General features: G+C 38.4%; 1 protein-coding gene across 2 annotated transcripts in view; it reads left to right on the top strand.

Annotated features, from left to right (window-relative positions):
- Positions 1–22,532, top strand: part of SLC1A3 (solute carrier family 1 member 3) — an 80,465-nt gene that overhangs the window by 18,707 nt on the left and 39,226 nt on the right. For both annotated transcript variants that reach the window (XM_017548246.2, XM_017548247.2), the window contains exon 3: positions 5,390–5,527. In XM_017548246.2, the coding sequence (XP_017403735.1) occupies positions 5,390–5,527 (138 nt within the window). The remainder of the gene's footprint in view (positions 1–5,389; positions 5,528–22,532) is intronic.

Here is a 22,532-nt window from a genome sequence, read left to right as displayed (position 1 = left end):
GTCTGGACCCTGGAGTTGGACAGTGTGGGTGTCAGGCCCACCTCAGCCACTCCATAGACTTGGGTGAGCACGTGACCCCTCTTTAAGCCTACTGTGGCACCAGCCTGCCAGCTGTGTGGTTTTGGCAATTTACATGCCCTTTCAATGACTCTGATTCCTCATCTGTGAGGTATGGATAATAATAATAGTCCTGGCCTCAATGCAATGTTTGAGGTAATGTGCTTGTGAGGACTTGGTATCTGCCACGTGGTCAATGTCTAGGAGATGTTGCTGTTAAGGACACAAATATTGACCCGGGTCTTCATCAAATTCTTCATTAAATGTCCTTATCACATTATTACCGATGGTTTCTAGTGACTGAAAATGTGTGCAATGGAGGGGAATGGCAGACTATTTCAATTAATAAAGTTTATGTGAGTTTATTTAAATCATAAAAAGAGATTTGGTATAGGTGTTTTTGAAAGTGGCTCCACCACTTTTGAGATCCTCAACAAGTAAGAAGACCTGTACAGGGTTCCAAGTTGTGCTGGGTGCTTGCAGGACATGTCTAGGAGATCCAAGGCTTTTCCTCCAGGTCATGTACCGTGTAGGAGTTCAAGATGCTAAAGACCCAGGAGCCAGACTCGTTTGAGAACTATACTCAGGCCCAGGCTACAAGGACGTGTTTGTGTTTGAGAGGCACTAAAAGAGTAGTGGAAAGAGCACTGGGCTTTGTTTAGAACCCCAAGTCAACCACTTATGAGATCTATAAGCTTGAGAAAGTTAACTGACTTCTGAGCATCAGTTTATTAATCTTTAAAATAGATACAAGGCCTGGCACAGTGGCTCACACCTGTAATCCCAGCACTTTGGGAGGCCGAGGCGGGTGGATCACATGAGGTCAGGAGTTTGAGACCAGCCTGGCCAACATGGCGAAACCCTATCTCTACTAAAAATACAAAAATTAGCTGGGCCTGGTGGCTCCTGCCTGTAATTACAGCTACTCAGGAGGCTGAAGCACGAGAATTGCTTAAACCAGGAGGTGGAGGTTTCAGTGAGCCAAGATCTTGCCACTGTACTCCAGCTTGGGTGATAAGAGTAAGACTCTATCTCAAAAAATAAAATAAAATAAAATAGATACAATAATATCTACCTCTTAAAGTTATGATAAGGGTTAAACACCACCATTAACACATAGTAAGAGCTCAATACACATTTCTCTTTCTCAATGTAATCTCATCTTTTTCAAGAGTAGAAATAGGTTGCCTGGTAAACCCAGAGAGAGTAAACCAACCAAAGCATAGTCAGAGACAAAAACGATTCAAACTGTGTCTGAATCTACTATCACTCTAAACAACACTTCTCTTCAAAACCTTTGACCTAAAACTATCCCTTATAAATAAATGATGTCTCCTCTCTATAGAGAAGAGATGTCCTACAGTAGAGAAATGATGTCCTCCTACTATAGAGAAGAGCTTTTAGACAACGTAGGTGTTGTATTGAGGAATGTAAAGAAATAGAGACACATCCTAGAGCAGCTAATTCGGGGCTGTGCTTCCCAGCAAGACCAGCTTTTTGACTATAAGGAGAGAAACACACAAAATAGCATCACCTCTTGAGACTTTGCTTCCCTGACTATCTTGCCTTGTTCTGTTAGACATCTCTTTGGCAGGTAACGGACTTTGTCATTCACACATTGCTCAGAATTCATTCGTGGTGCTGGCTTATTTTCCCTCCTAACACTGAGTAAGTGCAGGACTTGATGGGGTAAGAGGAGAGAAGGTAGTGGAACACCCAAGGAGAGGAAGAGGCCGTATACACAGCCAGCATCATTGTACCAATGGGAGTAGAGATAGTGTAGGCACGGGTAAGACTCCAGGAGATGAGCTCAAGTGCACCTAATATTTAGAATTATTGCTTCCTTCATCAGCACTCGTTTGACTCTTGCTCCTAGAACGTATGTCATTAGCAGAACAGCTATTCTACCAATTATTTATATATTATAAATAAGATAAGTTTTTTGGACCAGACAGGATCCTGTCTACCCTTGGAAATATTACTGTATGTAAGCAAGTACAATTCTAATGACAAACAGCCAACTTGAATATGAATTTGTAAAACCAAGCCTGGTCTTCAACTGTTGTTTGAAGAATATCTAAAATGCCTCTAACAGCTTGACATGTTCAAATTCCAGATGACCAAAATGAGCCCCTTGTTTACTATGCATATGTTTTGTTATAATTGAATGTCAATAAATGCATTTAAATGAAGATCAGAAAACACTAATCAATTCCAGTAAAATTAATTTGATTGGGCTGGGCAAGGTGGCTCATGCCTGTAATCCCAGCACTTTTGGAGGCTGAGGCAGATGGATCAGGAATTCAAGACCAGCCTGACTAATATGGTGAAACCCCACCTCTACTAAAAATATGAAAATTAACCAGGTGTAGTGACACATGACTGTAGCTCCAGCTACTTCAGGAGGCTGAGGCAGGAGAATCGCTTGAACCTAGGAGGTGAAGGTTGAGGTAAGCTAAGATTGTGCTACTGCACTCCAGCCTAGGCAACAGAGTGAGACTCTATCTTAACAACAACCACAACAAAAAATTAATTTGGAAGTAAAGCAAAATGTTTATTTATGTATGATAAAGCACTTATCTTTTTTGTGACTTGGCTTCTATGTGAGCAAGCAGGAAAAAGACAGATATAACCAAATTCTTTATTAATTCCTGTATGTTATAGATGCTGACATGTTAAATAACTCACATTGTAAATCAGAATTAAATGCCTTACCCCAGATTGAGTTCCAGGAAGACTGAAAGTTAAATATTTTAAAAGAAAACAAGCAAAAAAAGAAAGAAAAATGAACTTAAGTTCTATTAAACTTGAGAGGGGGTAGGGAAATTAAAATGTATAAACTCATGAAGAAATTACCTAATAAAAAAGGTGCACAGACATAATGTTATAAAAATTCAAAAACCTGTACATGTTTAATGTAATAATATAAGGCAAACAAGCCAGAAAAATAGTTATAGCAAGTATTTTATACATAGGCAAAGGGTAATTATCTTCGTTATATAAAATACTCTACCCAATATTTACACACACACGCTCACACACACACGTACATAGACTCTTAAACGGTTAGGATCTAATAGAAGCTTGGAGAAAATACAATTAGGAAAAATAATCAACATCATTAGATGTTAAGTAAATACAAAAGAAAACAAAATATATACGATTTACTCATCACATTAGCAAATTTTGCTTGTTTTAACATCTTTTTATGATAATACTCTGCTTCTGGGGGTGCAGAAATAAAGCCTCATTCGCTAGTGGAGCGGAGCATTAAGCTACCCGGCCAACCTGTGCAGAAAGCAATTTGGTGACATGGACTAAGGTGGTCGTATCCTTTGAGGTATTGGTTCCCTTTCTCTAAAACTACACTAAAAAAAAATTCCCAGATGTAAAATAGCCTTCATATATTCATCATGATGTTCTTCATAAAAGTGAAAACTGCCGAGCAACCTAAGTGTTCAGTAACAGAGCGAGGACTAAGTAAAGCCTGATGATACAGTGAATGAATCTGGTATCAGGAGACCTAAAAGTGATGTTTATGGTGACTGTATATGGAAAAGCATACTCTGTGTGATTTCCATGTGTTTAACTATGTATTGGGACATTCTGGAAAGAAACTCAACTGATGCACTAAGTGGTTGCCTTTGCTTTACAGGAGAAGAGGAAACACATAAAAGGGTTAAGAACCTGGGATTTGAGCCCAAACTGCCGATGTTTAAATCCTAGCTCTGCTACTTGAGTATATTTGACTTTGAACAAGTTTTAAGTTTACTGTGATTAGGTTTCTCCCTCAGTAAGTTGGTGGTAAAATCGTACCCACCTCCTGGAGTTGTTGCAAGGATTAAATTTGCTAACCTAGGTAACGCCTGGCATATAGCAAAAGCTCAGTAAGCATTTGTTATTTGCTATTTATTTCAGTGATAGAACCAATATGGGCAGGCTTTTGCCCCATATTTCTGCATTTTCCAAATCAACTTTCTCTCTTAACCATATTACTGTTACATTGGAAAAAAGCAATAAATATTTTCCAGAAGACCCTGAGAACTGGGTCAGCTGGGGTTTTTTTAGCCACATAGATTCAGATTCCTAATAGAGTATCACAGTACATAGACAAAAAAAATAGATTCTTCATGGTTTCTGAGACCCAAGAATTGAAATGGGAGTTGCAGTGACAATTCAGATGAACTTTGTGTCCCATTTCATAAAAAGTTAAGATAGTTCAGTTTCCATAAAAGACTTCTTGCCTCCTCTGGAACAGCTGTGCCAACTCAGTACTATTCCTGCCTCCCCCACCACCCCACTACCCCCAGCCTTTAGCTCCTAGTTAACTCAGTGCTGGGCATGCTATTTTCTCTATAACATAAATGAACCTTTTTAAAAACTGGAATCACATGTTTCAGTAATAAGAGCAAGGCAAAAACTTTAACAACATTGACAATACTGGCATAAGTAAATTTTCTTTGGCAAGGAAAGTAAATTAGGGAAAGGGGAGAGGGAGTAAATTTACACTTTTATTAACACCAATACCGTTATTAATTTATGAACATTTCAATCATTATCATGCATAATTTGATTTACATGTAACTTTCTCATTCTAAGAAGATTTTAAAGTTCCAGTTGTAGAGGGAAAATTAAGGGGAAAATTGCTTTCTCTTTCCCCTGTATTCGCCCATGTTTTCAGGGAAATTTTGGGGGAGAAAAATCTCTGCTCATTTTGGAGTCTTCTCTTGCCAGCAACTAACAAGTCTGTACAATACAGTTACCAAGGCAATGTCAAGACCATGTAGACAGAGGGAGAAAATGTGGTGTGAAGACAGGGAGATGATGAAAGTGGATTAACAACGTGAGCAGGAGGGGTTTTTCTAATTGGAAAAAAATAAAATCACACTATCCTTTAAAAATGATTATGCTAGCAATTCCAACATCTGTTGTTATAAAGGAACTTAATTAAAATAAAGCCTTTTTTCTATATCACCTGTTCGTGAATGCTTATTTGTTTCCTAATTATGACCCAATCTTTGTAACTCTGTATTGAGCCATGTCAGAATGAGTTCCACTGCATTCAAGTTAGATCAAGGAATTTTATTATTTGTTCAAACCAGAAGCAGTTTTTTTCTATAAGTTCTGCCTGAAGCCATGAATTCAGCCAGACCCTCACAGATACGGACTGCAAAGACAGATACAGCTCTTTGCTCCTAAAGCAGCGCAGATATTTGCTGCTTAAATCAATGCAACCACCAGCCAAATACACACTCATTTTGCTAGGACTATTGCTTCTGTTTCAAAAAAGACTCAAGTCGTCTTTTTTTTTTTTTTTTTTTTTTTCCGTCAGGTACAATCCTTGGATTTGCTCTCCGACCTTACAGAATGAGCTACAGGGAAGTCAAGTACTTCTCCTTTCCTGGGGAACTTCTGATGAGGATGTTACAGATGCTGGTCTTACCACTTATCATCTCCAGTCTTGTCACAGGTACCATAAGCAGTTGTTGGTTGGTTTGTTTTTAAGTGTGCTTATTGCAAAAGATTGCTTAGAAAAGCCAATGCTTTAGGTTTCTGCTGGATGCATGCTCTGTTCTAGAAAAAAAAAAAAAAAAGTCCCTTCAAAATGATGGAAAGGAGGCTTTAGTAATGCATGAATGATTATAACTCTCGTATTTTACCAATCACAAGAGGAAACGAATTTGAACAGCCACGTAATCTGGTCCGCCTCACTGTGAACGAGGTGCCCTGCTAAACACCACACCACCAGCCTTCTCTGACCACAGTGATGTAGTTGACAACAGCGTACAACAGGTCTGTTTTCTCACCCTCTTATCCCACCCAGATAACATCTGGTTGGACAGCCTATTAGCTATTGATGCAAGAATGCTTGTTCTCAGAACCACCAGGACTTGAGCGGGAGCCTTCTTGGAAGCCTCATCAAGAGGTAATGCCCACAACACTCACCAACTCTGCTGCCACCAACACTTATCTTTTCCTGGTGTACCCGCATGATTTCATTTCCTTCTCCAGTTGCCTCCCACCCCCAATACCTTTTATGCTGGTGGGAGAAGGGGGAGGGGGCGGGAGATTTCCCCATCTGAATATTTTATCAGTGGACACTTGGATTTTTGCCAAGTGGAAGCTTTGCAGGATAGGATTCTATTTTCTATGACAGTGAGATAATCATTTATTCCTGCATGGGAAAAGGTGAAAGAGTCATTTGTCTATGCGACTGGTGAAAACAGATGGAGCCAAGAAGTTGCAGAAAAATGTTACTGTACATTCCTTCCTGCCCACTCTTCTCTTTCCCCACAGCACATCTCTGACTTGGAGAAGGAATTTCCATAGACACTGCCCCAGCGGGATGATTTCTGGGTTTGTAGATAAAGCCCAGAACTCAGGTATTACTGACCCTATTCTCTTTTCCACTCTTGGCTCACTGTTCCCCTGTTGGGCATACCACTCTGCCTCTATGTGAGCTGCCACTGAGAATCCTTCCTCGTCCCAGGGAGTTCTCAAGGATATTTATACTCTGCTTTCAAGATCTCTGTGTAATGAGAACTTCATAGTAAAACTCAAAAGTCATGGAGCAACATTCTAACTATTACATGCCTTGGAGGGCTGGCTATTACTTAGACAGGAACTATGTCAGATTTTTCCTCAATGCCTTGAAGGTCTCTGCTGGTTACCACTTGTCCAGAGCTTTAAACAAGTGATTGCATGTACACGTGCTTTCATTGAAGAATGAATTGCCCATAAAACAGTCCTGGAGTTGATTTGGTATACTTGTCTGTGAAGCTGGGATGGTCCATTGCTTACCAGGGGTAATCACAACAGCTACAATTCTTACCACCAAAGCTATATTCATGCAGACATGAGGGCACATGCTTATTTTATTATCCATATGCTGACATTTTTCTGGAAAACAAACTCTTCACAGAAAGCACTTGTAAGGCAAAACCCACTGGTGAAGCCACATCTGACATTTTCTGTGGTAGAGCCTCTCCTCACCATCCCTGCTGGCCGGGCATCTGGATTGAGTGCCTAAAGTCTTCCTGTACACAAACTGAGGGGTTCTGGATCCTTTATACATTCTCTTCAAGGGTGGAACCAATGTTTAGAGGTTTCTGCTTTCTCTTAACTGTGCTGAAAACCCACTGTGTTACTCTTTAAAAGAGAAAAGCCCTTGTGTGATATAATTAGAGAAGTGTTACTTCCCCTTACTAGCAGTCCCAGTTGACCACCACCTTGAAGTGGAATTTCCTGATGTTTTTTAAATACCTAATAACAAACAACTTTATTGAGGAAATAAGAGCTTTGGTTGTGTAATTTTGCAGGAAAAAAAAAAAAAAACCTATGATTGATGCAATCCCTTTGTATAGCTAAAGAGAAATTTTTGGTCAAAATTTGGAAAAATTGTCGACATTTATAATATTGTCAAAGAGAAGGGAATTATAAGCTGCAAACAACTAATATAAAATGAACTTTTAAAAATGTAACCTAATTGCAAGTTGGGAGTGTTGCCAAATTGGACCATTAAGAGAGTTTTAGCTTTTATCCAGGATTGTGTTAAGACAAAGAGCCTGAGGGGCATAATTTAGTTTGCCAAAGATCTTTTTAAGGTATTAGTCTGAAATGAGTAATTTCCAAATGACACAGTAATTTAGATATTTATGATCAAATGGAATGAATGATTGATTTAATAAGAACATCCTTTATGGTTTTGAATACAACAGTTCTAACCCAAATGAGGGGGTTGACCCAGTTGTAATGGGAAGGGAGGAACTTTTACAAATGACACAGACCCCTGGAGGATCCCTGCGAATACTGGGAAATGTTACTGGAGAATGTGTTGCCTAGGGAAGAAACAGAGTCAGGCTCCATTATTTTAGAGTGGAAAGGCAACCTCAAATGCCTCCAGTGGCCCAGTGGGTGACATATGTCATGAAGCTGCCCTTCCAGGCTACTTTTTGTTTTCTTATTTTGATAGAGTCATGGATACAGAGAAATATTTCTCTTCAACAAGAGAAATAAGAGGGACAAGTATGATGATAGGCAGAGAGGGACCCAACTACAGAATAATGTGGCGAAAGGAAGGCAAAGAGACTTGAGACAAGGGCCAGATCTTCCCAGTTTTCAAGAGTGTCCAGAAATCTCAAACTTTTTAAGAACCTGGAGATTTTTGGATACGATTCACAAAACAAAACACTGCAAAGCAAGCACGGTACATCTGTAGGCCCATTCCAACCCTCAGACTACCAGTATTAGAACTCAGGTTTGAATGTCAGTGCTATTCTTTATGAGACATGTCCTGCTAACCTTGTGTGCCCATCAAGCTATCTCTGGGTTTCATATGTTGACTTATCCACCCATTGGCAGTCCTGTGCCAAAACTTACCTGATAATGTGGAATTAGCTACTGAACAGCATGTTTACGAAACAAATTGCTATTGGAAAACCTTTTCTCTCCATCTTCTGGGAATAACTGCATTGTGTAGTAGCCATCCTGCACCAGAAGGAACACTAGAGTAAGAGCTCAGAGGACACACTCCCATACTAAATATTTCCTAGCGGGGAAATACTTTATAGACTTGTTGCTCCTCAGTTTAATTGTCCCAGGGTCTGTTTAGACAAAAACTGAAATACATAAAATTATTATTGTATTTCACGGACTGAGCATTTTATTGTGGAAGATTCTAGAAAACATGCTGTATGATTAATTGTAGTAAAGCCACATTTAAATTCGGAGACATCTAGGTTGTATTTTTTCACTTGAAACATCCGTTTTTTATGAGCTGTGGCTCCATCGCCCTTGTAAGCCATGTTCCCTTTTTCCTGAATTTGAAACTTCAATCTTTCCAAACATCCCTGGTGTGTATTAGCATTCCAGAGGCTGCCAGAAAGAAGCTGGGAGAACGCCTAATGGCCAGATTTTTTCTCAAGTACCTATTTTTTGAACAAGAAGACTATGTCTATGCCAACACACCACACAATAAAATAGGAGTTTGGTGCCAGTTTCTATTGATTTGGCAGGATAGGCAGCCAAACTAGAGATTTCATGCCAGAAATATGAGTTGGTTTGGCTGACTTAGCCCGATTAAATTCACTGGATAATAATTAAATGTCACATCTGGTTGTGCTGTATAGACATAACTTTTACCTCCTCAGTTCTGAATCTTTTCAGAAAACTAGTGATTTCTTCTTTTCTCATTCTAAGTGTGCATTCCCCCTCAATCACTTACCTCAGAAGAAATCTTTGGTGTCACCCCAGTTTTCTGGAAGTGGGGAGCACAACTTTTGACACGCAAGCTCTGTGGAGTTGGGCATAACGTAAGTAAAAGAGGTGAGAGAGGAGTATCAATGCAGCAGTAAAAGCAACAGTGTCTGGGACCTACGGTAGGACACCCTGGAGGCAGGATTATAAAATGGATGAAATTTGTCACTTAACAGTCATTCATTCCTTAACAGTTGTTTATGGCACTCTTACTATGTCAGACACTGGGGATACCTTAATACAAGGATACAATCCCCAAGATGATGTGTATTGGGTGCTGAGGAGAGAGTTTTCCCTCATCCCTTAATTCACACAATACATGTCAGCAAATTCCCATTCCAGTTCCTTCACTAAAAGGAGATAAGACTCATTCTCTGTACTCCCAACGAGGAGACAAACTGATTTTTAAGAATATGATTTCAAATCTGATTTTCATGTCAAGGCATCTCCATCCTAAAGTCAACTAGTCCAGAATTTTCCATCATAGGTACCACTTTGGTCTCATTTACTTAATATTTTCTTTAAATAAACATACTCTTCTTCCAAAGCCTACAATCATTACCCAAAATGGAAACCTCCTATTGCTTGTCATGTGAAGGAGATAAGTAACAATGTTATGAAATTCTAAATTGATGCAATTGCCTAGCAAAGGCTCTGAGAGCCTAAGACCCCACTCCCTGACTCTTGTAGTGTTTTTAAATGGCAGGGTGTGGTGGCTCACGCCTGTAATCCCAGCACTTTGGGAGGCTAAGGCTGGTGGATCACTTGAGGTCAGGCGTTTGAGAACAGCCTGGCCAACATAATGAAACCCCATCTCTACTAAAAATATAAAAATTAGCCTGGCGCCTGTAATCCCAGCTACTTGGGAGGTTGAGACACGAGAGTCACTTGAACCTAGGAGGCTGAAGTTGCAGTGAGCCAAGATCATGCCACTGCACTCCAGTCTGTGCAAAAGAGCTAGGCTCTGTCTCAAAAAAATAAATAAATAAATAAATAAGAGAGGAAATTAGCAAATGTTAACAAGGTATTAAATACACATTAGCGCCAAAATAAGACTGTCTTTCCTGTAATCCAAAGAATCAAAGGAGAATGGGAAATAATGACTTTCTACTGTGATTTAATATTAATTAAGGAAGAGTTTCCACACCTCCGGAACACCATACCTACCCCGCTTTGGGAAGCACTCATCTGGTCCAACCATTCCTGCAGCGCCCCTTCCAAGTGACCATCCAGCTTCTTCCTGAGCATTTCCAAGGACAGGAGATCTTTGGAACCTATTTGTCCTTGGAAAACTCTAATAATACTTTTTTTTGTATCCAAAATAAAACAAATTCAAAAACCAGAAACACAAAACACTACACCTGCCTGCCTGGTGCTCTCCTGTCCACGTGACAAGCTCCACGATGTGTCACATATTATTTGGGCAGCTTCCTTTCAAATCTATAGACCAGTGACTTCACTCGAATGTGGAACTCAATGACTGTTGAAGGCAACAAGCTGGAATCACCCGCAAAGGGCTTTCTTATTTGAGAAAATAACAAGAGTAAAAATAATGAATGTTTTACCTCAAAGTATGGTCCTTTGGCTTCAGAGGACCATACTTCAGTTACAGTAAGGGTGAACTAAAGTTTTGTCATTTCATTTAGCACAAGAGAGCTGGACAATTCTTAAATCTTGAGCATCTGAAGAGTTTTCAAGGGCTTCCAAAATGAGTCAGAATCACTTAAGAGATATGTAATATCTTAAACTATGCATTGCCACGGCTCTGGTGTATAGCTGAGGCTGTTTGAATACTCTGAGCATTTGTGATTAAGAAAAAGAGTTGTAGATTTCACCACCTGCCCCCCCCAACACGAACTCCCACATCGTATTGAAAAAAAACTGTATCTCAGGCAAGGAGGAGTTTCTTTAGGCTTCCCTTTCATTCTCTGTAAAATGTAAGTGACAGGATACCTGTGTCACAAGGCTGTTGTGAGCATTTATGCCTGGCACATAGTATGTGCTCAATTAGTGATAGCTGTTGGCGGTAAGAATAGCAGCAAGAGCTGTCCTCTGGCAGTTCCCATTGTATAAATGAAAATTCTAGACCAAGAAGACAGAGCTTCAAGTTAGAGGAATGGAACTAAGGCTCCAGATTCCACAAGTCTCATTTGTCTGTGATCCCTGCAGCAACCACTTTCCTTTTAAGGTAAATTAAAGAAACCATAAAAATAATCCAGTAACAACATGGGAGCCAGTGAGAATTCCTTCCTCATTACTGGAAGGGATAGGTTTCTGCCCTGCAGCATGGAATTCAATTACCTTATCACAGCTGCATAATTCTAAATATTATCATTGGTTATACAACTGCCCCGTCTTTTCTGAGAAACTCAGCCCCAGTGTGTGGCACCCTGGATTCCATGGGGCAGCAAATTCCACATGCTGCACCCATGCTGGGAGCACAGCTTTTCTGGCTGACCAAAACTTGAGGCGGACTGTCTCCTCTCGACACTCAAACACACTTCATGGCGGCCTTTCCAGGCACTGCATAGAGGTAGTGCCCAGCCTCCAATCCCTGCCCCCTACCCCAGAGGTCTTTAATTAATTGATTTGAAATGGGGTTTGGGAATTAACATTTCTTTGTAGTTCTCTAGATGATTCAATTGTGCACCCACAGTTGAGAACTACCGCTTTACAGTTTTTCTAGAATTGTTCTTTTTTTTCTGGTGCCACAGCCCCCCAGTGTTAACACTTTAGTTCATACATTTACTAGTTCAGATAACCCCTCTTCCAGGAAGCCTTCCCTGGCTTTCTCCTGCAGAGAAAGACTGCAGAGGTGTAGGTACGTTTCCACCTTATTACAGTTACTGCATCGCAATGGAATGCGCTGTTAATATGTCTGTCTTCCTCGAAGGTACTGTGTCTTTATCTGGTACATTCGTTGCATTGCCTAGAGAACAGAGTCCACATTCTTGGCACAATAAATAACACCCTTAGCAGCCTTCACAAGCCCCTCTACCAGCTTTATTGCCTGCTGCTTCCCTGGCAGAAACCCTGGCCCTCTCTCAACGTCCTGATGCCCTCAGCACTGCATCCTTAGTATGTTTCCCTCTTCCCCAGCTCCATCAGAATTCTTTACCTCCTTCAAGGTCCAGCTTAGCTTTCAGTCTTTCCATAAAGTTCACCCTGCTTGCTCCAGTTGAAAGTAAGGATCCCTTCCTGGAGTGCCTGTCACTGTCACTCACATATTACCAGCACACGCTGTCATGCTTCAAACTAAAGTGGAGGCTTCCACTAGGGCCATGTTTATGTATTTTTGTGGCACCTGGAGCAAAGTTCATCCTGCCTGACAAGTGTACCATTTTTAATGGTTATTTTTAGTCACAAAAGCAATGCATTGTATATTAGAAATGACATGTAAATATTGATGTTCTTAAAGTAAAAATTGAAATCCTACTCTGTAGAAGTAACCACCATTAACAGAGCTAGACCTGCTGCTGGAGAAGCAGTGTGTGGTAGGCAATAAGTGTTCAGGCTAGAAGGACTGAAGTGGAAGCCCCATGGCCACTTCCCAGCTCAGTAACCTTTGATGGGCTACTTTATCTCTCTCTGCCTCAGTTTCGTTATCTACGCAATGGGGATAATAGTAATATCTACCTCATTGAATTGTTGTGAATATGCAAGTTAATATCCATTAAGCATACTGCCTGACACATCTGCACTTTCCCACTCTTTGTTAAAAGCTTACACACAAATATACCATTGTTTTTATGAAACAGGAATCATAGGTATTGTTTTATAATGTGCTTTATTTGGATAATATTCTTCTATATCAGTACATGCAGATGTGGCTTATCACTGAATGATTAGGGTACCTCTAATGTTCTGCTCTTTCAAACAATTCTGCAGTAAACTTCAGCATGTATGTGTCTTTGTAGTCTATTTCTGAATGATTGATAACTAAAAGCAGAGCTGTTAGAGCACCAAGCATGTGCATGTAAAATCCAGAGAGATGTCGCTAAATTACCTCCCAAAATTATTCTCCCAAAAGAATGCTGTTTTCTCCTCTCCTTCAGAAATGCAAGATATTATCCATTATAAATTCCATACCGTTTTATTTAAAGTCATTTTTATTGCTCAGGTGGTACATGAATGCTTACTGTTTGTATAAGTAAAATGGAAAATGTTATATGTAAGGGAAAACATGAAAGCACACTGCACACACAGGCACACACATACACACACACACTCACAAACACAAAGACCCCCAGTATATTGACTCTAATTTGAAAACACTTCTGAACTGATAAACATGAAAATGTCTGGGAACGCGCATTCCATTATAAAAAGACTCTGTGTCCCATAAAGCCAAGTAAAAAGATGCTGGAGTTACTGCTAGCAGAAAGAGAGAGAGAGAGAGAGAGAGAGAGGCAGGGGTAAGGGTCTATATCCAGACAAGAATTTCTGTGGCCATGTCATGAATTGTATGCCTCCAGGGGACAGTTCTGTTTTCCTTCTATTCAGTATTTGGTGGTCATTTCATAATAAACAGAAAGAAAACTTTGGAATAATGTTATTCTTTGCTGAAGGATTGATTTACCTTAATGCTCTAACAATTTTGAGTCTGGATAGAATCTAGGTTCCTAAGTCTTAAGTTTCTGCAAATTCATTTTACCAGGCAAGACAGACTTCCTTTTGCTTCTTTGTGGTGAAGATCCTTGCAACAATCTCAGACCCTCAGGCTGGAAGCCAGGGCATTAGCCCATGATGCACTTGTTTCACTAGCCCATCAGCTTCTATACTACCAGTGTAACACTCTTCTCAGTTGGACTGCCTCGTCTGGGGATATAGGCTTGCCATCTTTGTGTGTGTGTGGTTTTTTTTTTGTTGTTGTTTTTTTTAACAATTTTTGAGTTTTCTTCTGGGTTTTCTTCAGAGGGAAGAAATTTCCCCTAAATAACCAAGGGAGCTCCCTCTCACAAAGCGTTGGATTAAGGGTGGCCAGTAGCTGAGATTTGTGATTCTGGTGATAAGTAAATAAGTCAAAAGGAGCTCTTGGCTAATCCTTTAGAAGGATTTTATAAGAAGAGTAAGATGATTGTAAGCTTCCTAGATCCAGGCTGTTAAAATGGCATCCATATTACCAAGACTTGTCAGTATTGTTAAGGGAAAAAAGAGGGGAAACCCCTATATACAAAAACACAGTCTCGTTTCATCTCTAATAGCCCTGGCCCCTCCTTTATCTACACCACCACCCTTACCTGCACTCACCACTTGATTATCTTACAGCAGATATTTCATTACATTTCTGAAACCAAAGGAAACATAAGACAGGTGTACTATTTTAAAATTATATTAACATATTTCACGTTTCTTTAATGCCCCAACACACACACACACACACACACACACACACACACACACACACCCCAAGAGCTGATGATCACTTGAAGAAATTGTTAACTAACTGGCTTGCTTTCCATTTCTGATATAAGCTTCTCTACTAGTGCTTTATATTAATTACCAAAACCCTTCTGCAGCCAGAGCGTGATACATCTTCAGTACAGGATGATGCAGTAAAATGTTTATGCTATGAAATTTTGGGAAACAATTTTTCATCATAGCATAATGTGCATGTATGAGCACACATAGCCTTGTATGTTTATTCTTTTTTCAAAAGTCCTTCCAATTCTAAAATGTATTACAGTCTGACAGTGCCTCTGATGTTGCTCTTTTTAAGTTTATAACCTTTCCAGAATTTGTTTCTGCATTTTAAGTTTTCTTAACCAGATTATTTCTAGTTGAACTGTAATTTCAATGTATGATTCTCCAGAGTGTTTGTGCTAAGTCTGAAGTTTCATTATTTTAAAACTAACTCCCTGAAAGTGTATTACAAAATTTCCCACAATTGTAAAATAGTGATTCATACCCCCCCCCCAAAAAAATACCTATTATCAGCATACCTAAACTACACACTAAATATTTAAGAAAAAAAAAAAGTGGAAACATTAGTTGCTTTTATACTGGAATCTTGCCATTTCTTTTTCAATTTAGAATAGAATTTGGTTGTCTTATCTTGGGACTCTGTGCTTCACAACATATCTGAAAGCATTCTTTTGGCATGGACCCGGAAGATGGTTTTAGAGCCAGACATCAATGTAGTAGTTCTCAAGGATACTGAAAATTCATACCATTCTTATGGGTATAATAAAAAATGTTTACATATTTAATTATATAATATAAAGTAGGAGCACACTTAGTATGAGAAATATAGCTCCTATGCAATATAAAAAGTAAAATTATAAGCATATTTCCATAAACAGTAAAAGCTATTGAATCTAAGCATGATTGACAATTTCAAATGTTCCAATATCATTTAGGCATAATATTTCAAAGCTTTGAAGCTCTTTTCCTTTTAGCATTTAGGAAAGTAGAGGACAAGAAAGGATGAAGAAAAATTTATAGTGAAAAATCTTAACATTGACATAATTCAATCTATTGACGTTATAAACTTTTTGTCTCCAAATTGGGTACAGTGGCATCGTTATTTGATTTTAGCAGCAAATATTTGGGTTTAGCTTATGGAAGGCAGATGTCTTGTGTGAACATGACTTGAAGTCCCTATATAATTTCCCCCTAAATAAACATCTGAACTGTAACTTGACAAGTACCAAGTGAGGTCAAGTGTCTGAAAGTGTAGTGTAAACCACATAAGCTTGTTTTCCTTCTGTGAAAGAGGCATTTGTAGCAATGGGTATCAAACTTTCAAGTGCTCAAAATATACTTGTTGCCAAACTTTGCCACCCACCACTAACCTTCATTGGATCCTTAGAAGGTAGAAACTTATTTTACAATAGAAAAAGAGATTATTTTATTTGTATAAACTCCCTAAAATTATTTCTTGGTATTGGTAGGCCTAGGTTTATCTTATTTCAAGTGTGCTTTATTTTTTAAGAGGTTTGTTGAGATATAACTCACATACATGCAATTTGCCCATTTAAAGTATACAATTTAATGGCTTCTAGTGTATTTACAGAGTTGTGCATCCATCATCACAATCAATTTTAGGACATTTTTATCACCCAAGAATTAAGGCCTGCATTCCTTGACCATCATCCCCCAATTCCTCAAAGCCCTCAGCCCCAGGCAAACTCTAGTCTACTTTCATTCTTTATAGATCTACCTATTATGAATTCAATATATGGTCCTTTGTGACTGGCTCTTTTCATTCAGCACAATGTTTTCAAGATTCTTCCATGGTGTTGCATGTATCAGTACTTAATTCCTTTTTATAGCTGAATAATAATGTGATATCTCCATATTGTATATACATGGATATGTGATATGTCCATATAATGGAATATCATCCATTTATATAACATATCTCATGTCCATATTCCATATATGACATGTCCATATAATGAAATATTATCCATTCATTATTGGATATTTGGGTTTTTCCTATTTTTGGTTTGGTTTGGTTTTTTGGTTTGGTTTTTGCTATTATAAATAAGGCTGCTTTGAACATTGATGGACATACATTTTCATTTCTCTTTTGTATACACTTAGGAATAGAATTGCTGGGTCATATGATAACTCTTCTTAGCCTTTTGAAGAATTACCATACCATTTTCCAAAGTGGCTGCACTATTTTACATCCCCAGCAGCAGTGTATGAGGGTTCTAATTTCTCCACTTTTTCACCAACACTTATTATCTGTCTTTTTGTTATTTTTCATCTTTTTATCAGGGTGCTGATAAAATGCTGTCTTACTGTGGTTTGATTTGATAAATGTCTCACTGTGGTTTGATTTGTAAATGCTGTCTCACTGTGGTTTGATTTACATTTCTCTGATGGCTAATAATTTCAAGTCTATTTGTATGTGCCTGTTAGTCATTCATACCTCTGCTTTAGAGAAATGTCTATTCAGATCCTTTGCCCATTTTTTAATTGGGGTGGCTTTTTATTATTGAATTGTAATTTTTCTTTATATATTAAACTTATACTTTGTAAAAACTCTGGGCACTAGACTATACAAGGATTAGTGTACCACTTGTCATGAATCACGTCTATGGTCCTCCTTGAGAAAGATTCCTCACTGTAGTTAACACTTGCTCTAAGTAAGCACTCTTAAGTACTTGTTACAAAGTGTAATGTGAATAATACAACATTGGTGAAAATAAGTAGTTCTATACTATTATGAACTTTTGAAATAAAATGTGTCCCCTCCCCTGAAAAAGGAAATACAGCGGGACTTCATTAGTAATACATTTTGTTTGTCTTAGGTGTGGGAGGACTCTTGCTCTTATCTACATGATACATGCTTTAAAACTTTGAAGTCATAAGATTATGTAGTCTAGGTATTGTAATTGTGCATTTCACATTTCAGAAATGGTAAAATTCAAATGTTAAGTCTTTGGCTACACTAAAATAATTGTTGAAATCCCTTAAAATATAGATGGTAAACTCATCGGTCATAACTTTTTGTTGCACTAAAATATAATGAGTTTATTTCTTCAGTTGTAGTGAATAAAGTTAATTACAAAAATAAAGCAGGTAACACAACTATATTTGAATATACTTAACACTACTGAACTGTACCTCTAAAAATAGTTAAGGTGGCACATTTTATTATGTGTTTTATACCATAATTAAATTTTTTTAAATAAGGCAGATTTAAATATTTTAATGTCAATTCTTTTGAATGGAATATTCTAATGATTATTTGATTATCAGTCTAACTTAAGCACAGTTATCAATTGCACACAAACCTCTCAAAGTGCATTGTACACTGCTTTGAGTTAGATAGCTACTCCCTATCCTAGATTTTACTTTCTGAGATGAGTAATACAGATAACTCAGGTTATCCAGGATGTTAGTTCGTGGGTCACTGATCAGATATCTTCAAGTGAAGACACTGCTCAGCCACCCCTATGATTTGTGAGGTGGTTGGAGGTGAGGGTGGGCCTGGGGGCAGACGGCTGCATCAGGAGGACCTCTGGATTACATACCCAAGTTCCCTCTCAGGAATGTGGATACTAAAAGTGAAGCACTGATACAAATCTCACTGGTATGAAGTAGATACTACAAGCTGCTTTGGTCTCTAGCTACATCTTAATTTATGGGGTGGCCTCATTGCTGAAAGTTCTGTATAGGTCTTTTACAGTAGTATTGAATTTTACATTCATTATAATGCTTTTTATTGTGAGCTCTAATTCCAAGTTAGTTTTAATTCAGAAAGAAAGTAAATATTTGCTTTCTGGAGGTTTCTGCACTTGAGTGTCTGCAAGGAGAGCCCCTCAAGTTCTGTTTTTGGGGATCCTCCCCTTTTCAAAGCACCAATCAGACCTTAAACCCAAAGTTTAAACTCTGCATCTTTGAGGACTAACTTCCACTGCCTTTTGACCACCAATAAAAAAGGCCAAAGTGAAGCTTGCCAGAAAGGCTTTCTAAGCCAATCATTTTCAGTAATTTTGGGGTTGTTTCATTCATCTTTCTTTGAGGAGGCTAAAATCAGTTACACATTTGTAGTGAGCATTTTGGAGTCCTGTTATTTGAATCATCCTTTATTTCCTACACAATAGGAGAATTAGGGTTAATATTTTCTTCTCTCTCATGCCTTGAATTCCCAGCAGGGGCTATACAAAATTTACTACTGCTTCCTACCCCAGTGTTATCATGGTGCAGATTATTGCTCATTTTTATTCTTGAATAGAGCTACAGGCAAAGCAACTTCTTGCATTGATGTTGATGTCCTCTATCACATATGTAAGTAATATATGCACTGATTACAAGACGTTCCTTTTTTCATTAATGAAAACCCCCAGGAGACTCTGGAATCAGCTATGTGTAAGCCACTGAATACTCTATAAAGACGCAAACCTATGTCATTAGGGGAAAACTAAAGATACTTAAGTTTTTCAAGTTGATGTCAAGGAGGGCAGCATTGCTTGGTTGGTCCAACTGCCAGAGATAGGACAGATTATTGGTCTGACCAAGGTCAGTCTGGAATTGTAAAGAAACTGTTAAAGTATTGCATGGACAAGTTTAGATAACAAGGGCTGGTATTTTTCACTAACACTTGGTTTCCTCCGTGTTTTGCTTTTTCAGATTTATCGTTTCTGTGTTGAACTCCACATAAGGGACATAAAATAAAAACCCTCAAAAAAATATAAACACAATATTTCCAAACTTTTTGGAAATTTAAATGTTAAGGTTTTTTTTGTTTGTTGGGTGGTTTTTGTTGTTGTTGTTGTTTTGAGATGGAGTCTCACTCTGTTGCACAGGCTGGAGTGCAATGGCACTGTTTTGGTTCACTGTAACCTCTGCCTTCCAGGTTCAAGCAATTCTCCTGCCTCAGCCTCCCAAGTAGCTGGGATTACAGGCACCCACCGCCTGCCCTGCTAATTATTGTATTTTTAGTAGAGACAGGGTTTCATCATGTTGGCCAGGCTGGTCTTGAACTCCTGACCTCGTGCTGTCTCAGCCTCGGCCTCCCAAAGTGCTGGGATTACACATGTAAGCCATTGCGCCCAGCCAAATGCTAGGTATTATTCAGTACTGTCTGCCCACTGTAGTTGGACAAAACCACATTCGAGTCTATGTGTTAGCTTTGTCCCTCAGCCCTGTGATTTGCTTTTGGTGGTTCAGGCCCACCTCTCCATGGGCCAGTTGCATGAAGGCAGACAGCGCGTCTCCACTTTGATGAAGCTTTGCAGTCAAGCTCCTCAATGTGTGTTAGAGAGGCATAGCGCTCTGCAAGGGTATGTTCATGTCTACAGCAATAATTGACCTCCCTAGTGGAAAGACAGGATTTTCCCAAGGAAAATACTTTGCGGTGTCATATTTGTGGTCTCTCTAAAAAGACGATTCCATTAAGTGGCTCCTAAGTCTTGGAAAATTCTCTTTTGCAATAGTACCCATAAATAATGTTCAGAGAGCTATTTTTGAGGAAAGGATTCCTCGAGTTTTTGCAGGTATAAGTCATTCCTGCCTCAGCAGAGTACAAAGAGTGATGTGAGGGAAGCAGAGCTGCTGGCGGGAATTTTAAAAATATTAAAAATATACCGTATTTGTCCCACGTTAACTGTGCTCCTGGGGTATAGAGGTCAGAGATAGAATTGGTCCTGTGGGATGCTTTTCGTTAAAACCACCTCTATTCCAAAGCCCTGGTGTCACTAGCCAAGATGTGTTTATTCTAATAAAATGTGAATCTCATATGATACCACATTACAAAATATGCAGGTTTATTTGTTTTTCTTTATCTAGTCCATTGGAAATGTGTGGTTCTTTTGTAGTTTCAGTTAAGAGTCTAATTTGGTCATTTTCCTCTTAAAATACTCTTCAATCCTGTGAGTACTCAGCAAACACTCACTGTTGACCAATTTCTATTTCCAGCCACATACTGGTCATAATGAAACCTATTTAGAGGATTTGAATGAAATGATTTAATTAACATACAAGAGGCAAAATTATCTGACATGAAATTTTCTGGAGTAAAGCATCCTCAGTCCTTCCAAGTAAATGTTTGCAGTTTTGATGTTCAATCAAGAAACACTCAAATTCAACTGTATTTTTTGTTAAGAAGAATATTTCCTTTGGCATTTAAAATGATCCCAAATATTGCTTAGACGAGAGAAGTGGGGAGAGAGACCACAACCCATTTTACTTTGGCACATATTTTTGCCATTCTACCTGTCAGTCTACTCACACTGAAGAGCACTTATAAACATTAAGATAGAATTTGAATCTTTCATGGAAGGAGCTTTTTGTCAGCATTGGAAAAAGGCAGATTTGGGTCAAATTTTGACTGAAGGGCCATTTTCTTATCAAAAAGATTCCAGGGATCCATTTTGTTTTAGTTTTTGCCACTGAAATCAGTTTTTGAGAAAAAGCAAAAGTCACAATTATTAGGCTTTAAAAGGAAGCAATTTTTTGTTTGTTTGTTTCTTGTTTTTAATTTATCCCAGTCTTTATTTGGAGGAGGCTAAAATCAGCTGCAAGTGTATGGTGAAGATTTTGGAGTCCTGTTACTTGAATTTCCATTAGTTAGGGTTAATGTAAGGCATCCTGCATTTCTTTCATCACTTAGATTTTTATTTAAATAAGGCATTAGTTAGCATGAAGATTACTATTTGGTGTCTGCTTATCCCTTTTTTTGAGGACCAAACATATAGATGTGTGAGCAATAGTGTTTTATTATTCTAAATACCTTTCCACTTTGAAGAGTTTTTTATTGTATGATTATACTGCCTCAGTCATGAAAGAAAAATTTTTAAAGATTTGCATTTCAGTTTTTTTACTTGTAGGCAAGACTGTACCACTCTGAGCAACAAACTTAAGTTTCAGAAATTTAACTTAGGAACTTTTCAAGGAAATTTGAGATTTGTGTCAAGAAACGTTTTTACTAATGATTAATATAATTTGGAACCCAATTCTAAAGTTAATGTGATCCTGCAAAGTTTACCATTTTTGCCCCCATAATAAGTCAGATTTTTGTAAAACTTAGAAATGCATGCTATAACATGCCTCATGCTGTCCCTTCCTCAGAATAGTTTCAGAGTTTAGCTTTTATAACCTTTGGTTGCCCTTGGAAGGTATTTAGGGCTTGGATGGGCTTTGTTCATAATCACAGTGTTCTTGTAGGATAACCCCTCTGGCCTTCTTGTGACATTGAGCTACTGATATCAACTTTTCACGTGTACAGATAATCCAAATCTATATTCAAAAAGTGCAGTAGCATCAAGACAGACTTGAAAAGGGCTTTTTTAGGTCAACAAGACATTAAAATAGCACATCTCACCATTTTTCCCTTCAACTACATACATTGTGACTTAATGGGGAAAGTATAAGATTTTGATCTCTCATGATCCTAACTGCATTCATGGCCTGTGGTTCAAGGGTTACTAAGATTGCAATAGAAGAAAAAAAATAAAAATAAATTTTCCAAAAAAACCTACCACAAATATATGGTTTTATACTGCACATAATGAACATTTCTGAATGTACTGTGTTGTTATTATAGTCCTTATGTATGTTTAATTATAAAAGTAACACATCTATCCTCTAAAGGACTGTATCTGATTAACTCATTGGTAAAAGATTCTCTATCTCTATTCTGTATCTCTATCCACACACAAACCAAGCCACAATTGACATAAATTCCTATTTTTACGCTTCCCAAAGAAAAACACAATCCTGTTGGTTGACAAGACCGAGATTGAACAGTGACGTAAAGAGCA

The sequence above is a fragment of the Cebus imitator genome, unplaced genomic scaffold (genome assembly GCF_001604975.1).
Source record: "Cebus imitator isolate Cc_AM_T3 unplaced genomic scaffold, Cebus_imitator-1.0 Scaffold205, whole genome shotgun sequence".
NCBI classification, from domain to species: domain Eukaryota; kingdom Metazoa; phylum Chordata; class Mammalia; order Primates; family Cebidae; genus Cebus; species Cebus imitator.
This window is presented reverse-complemented; position numbering and strand designations above follow the sequence as displayed.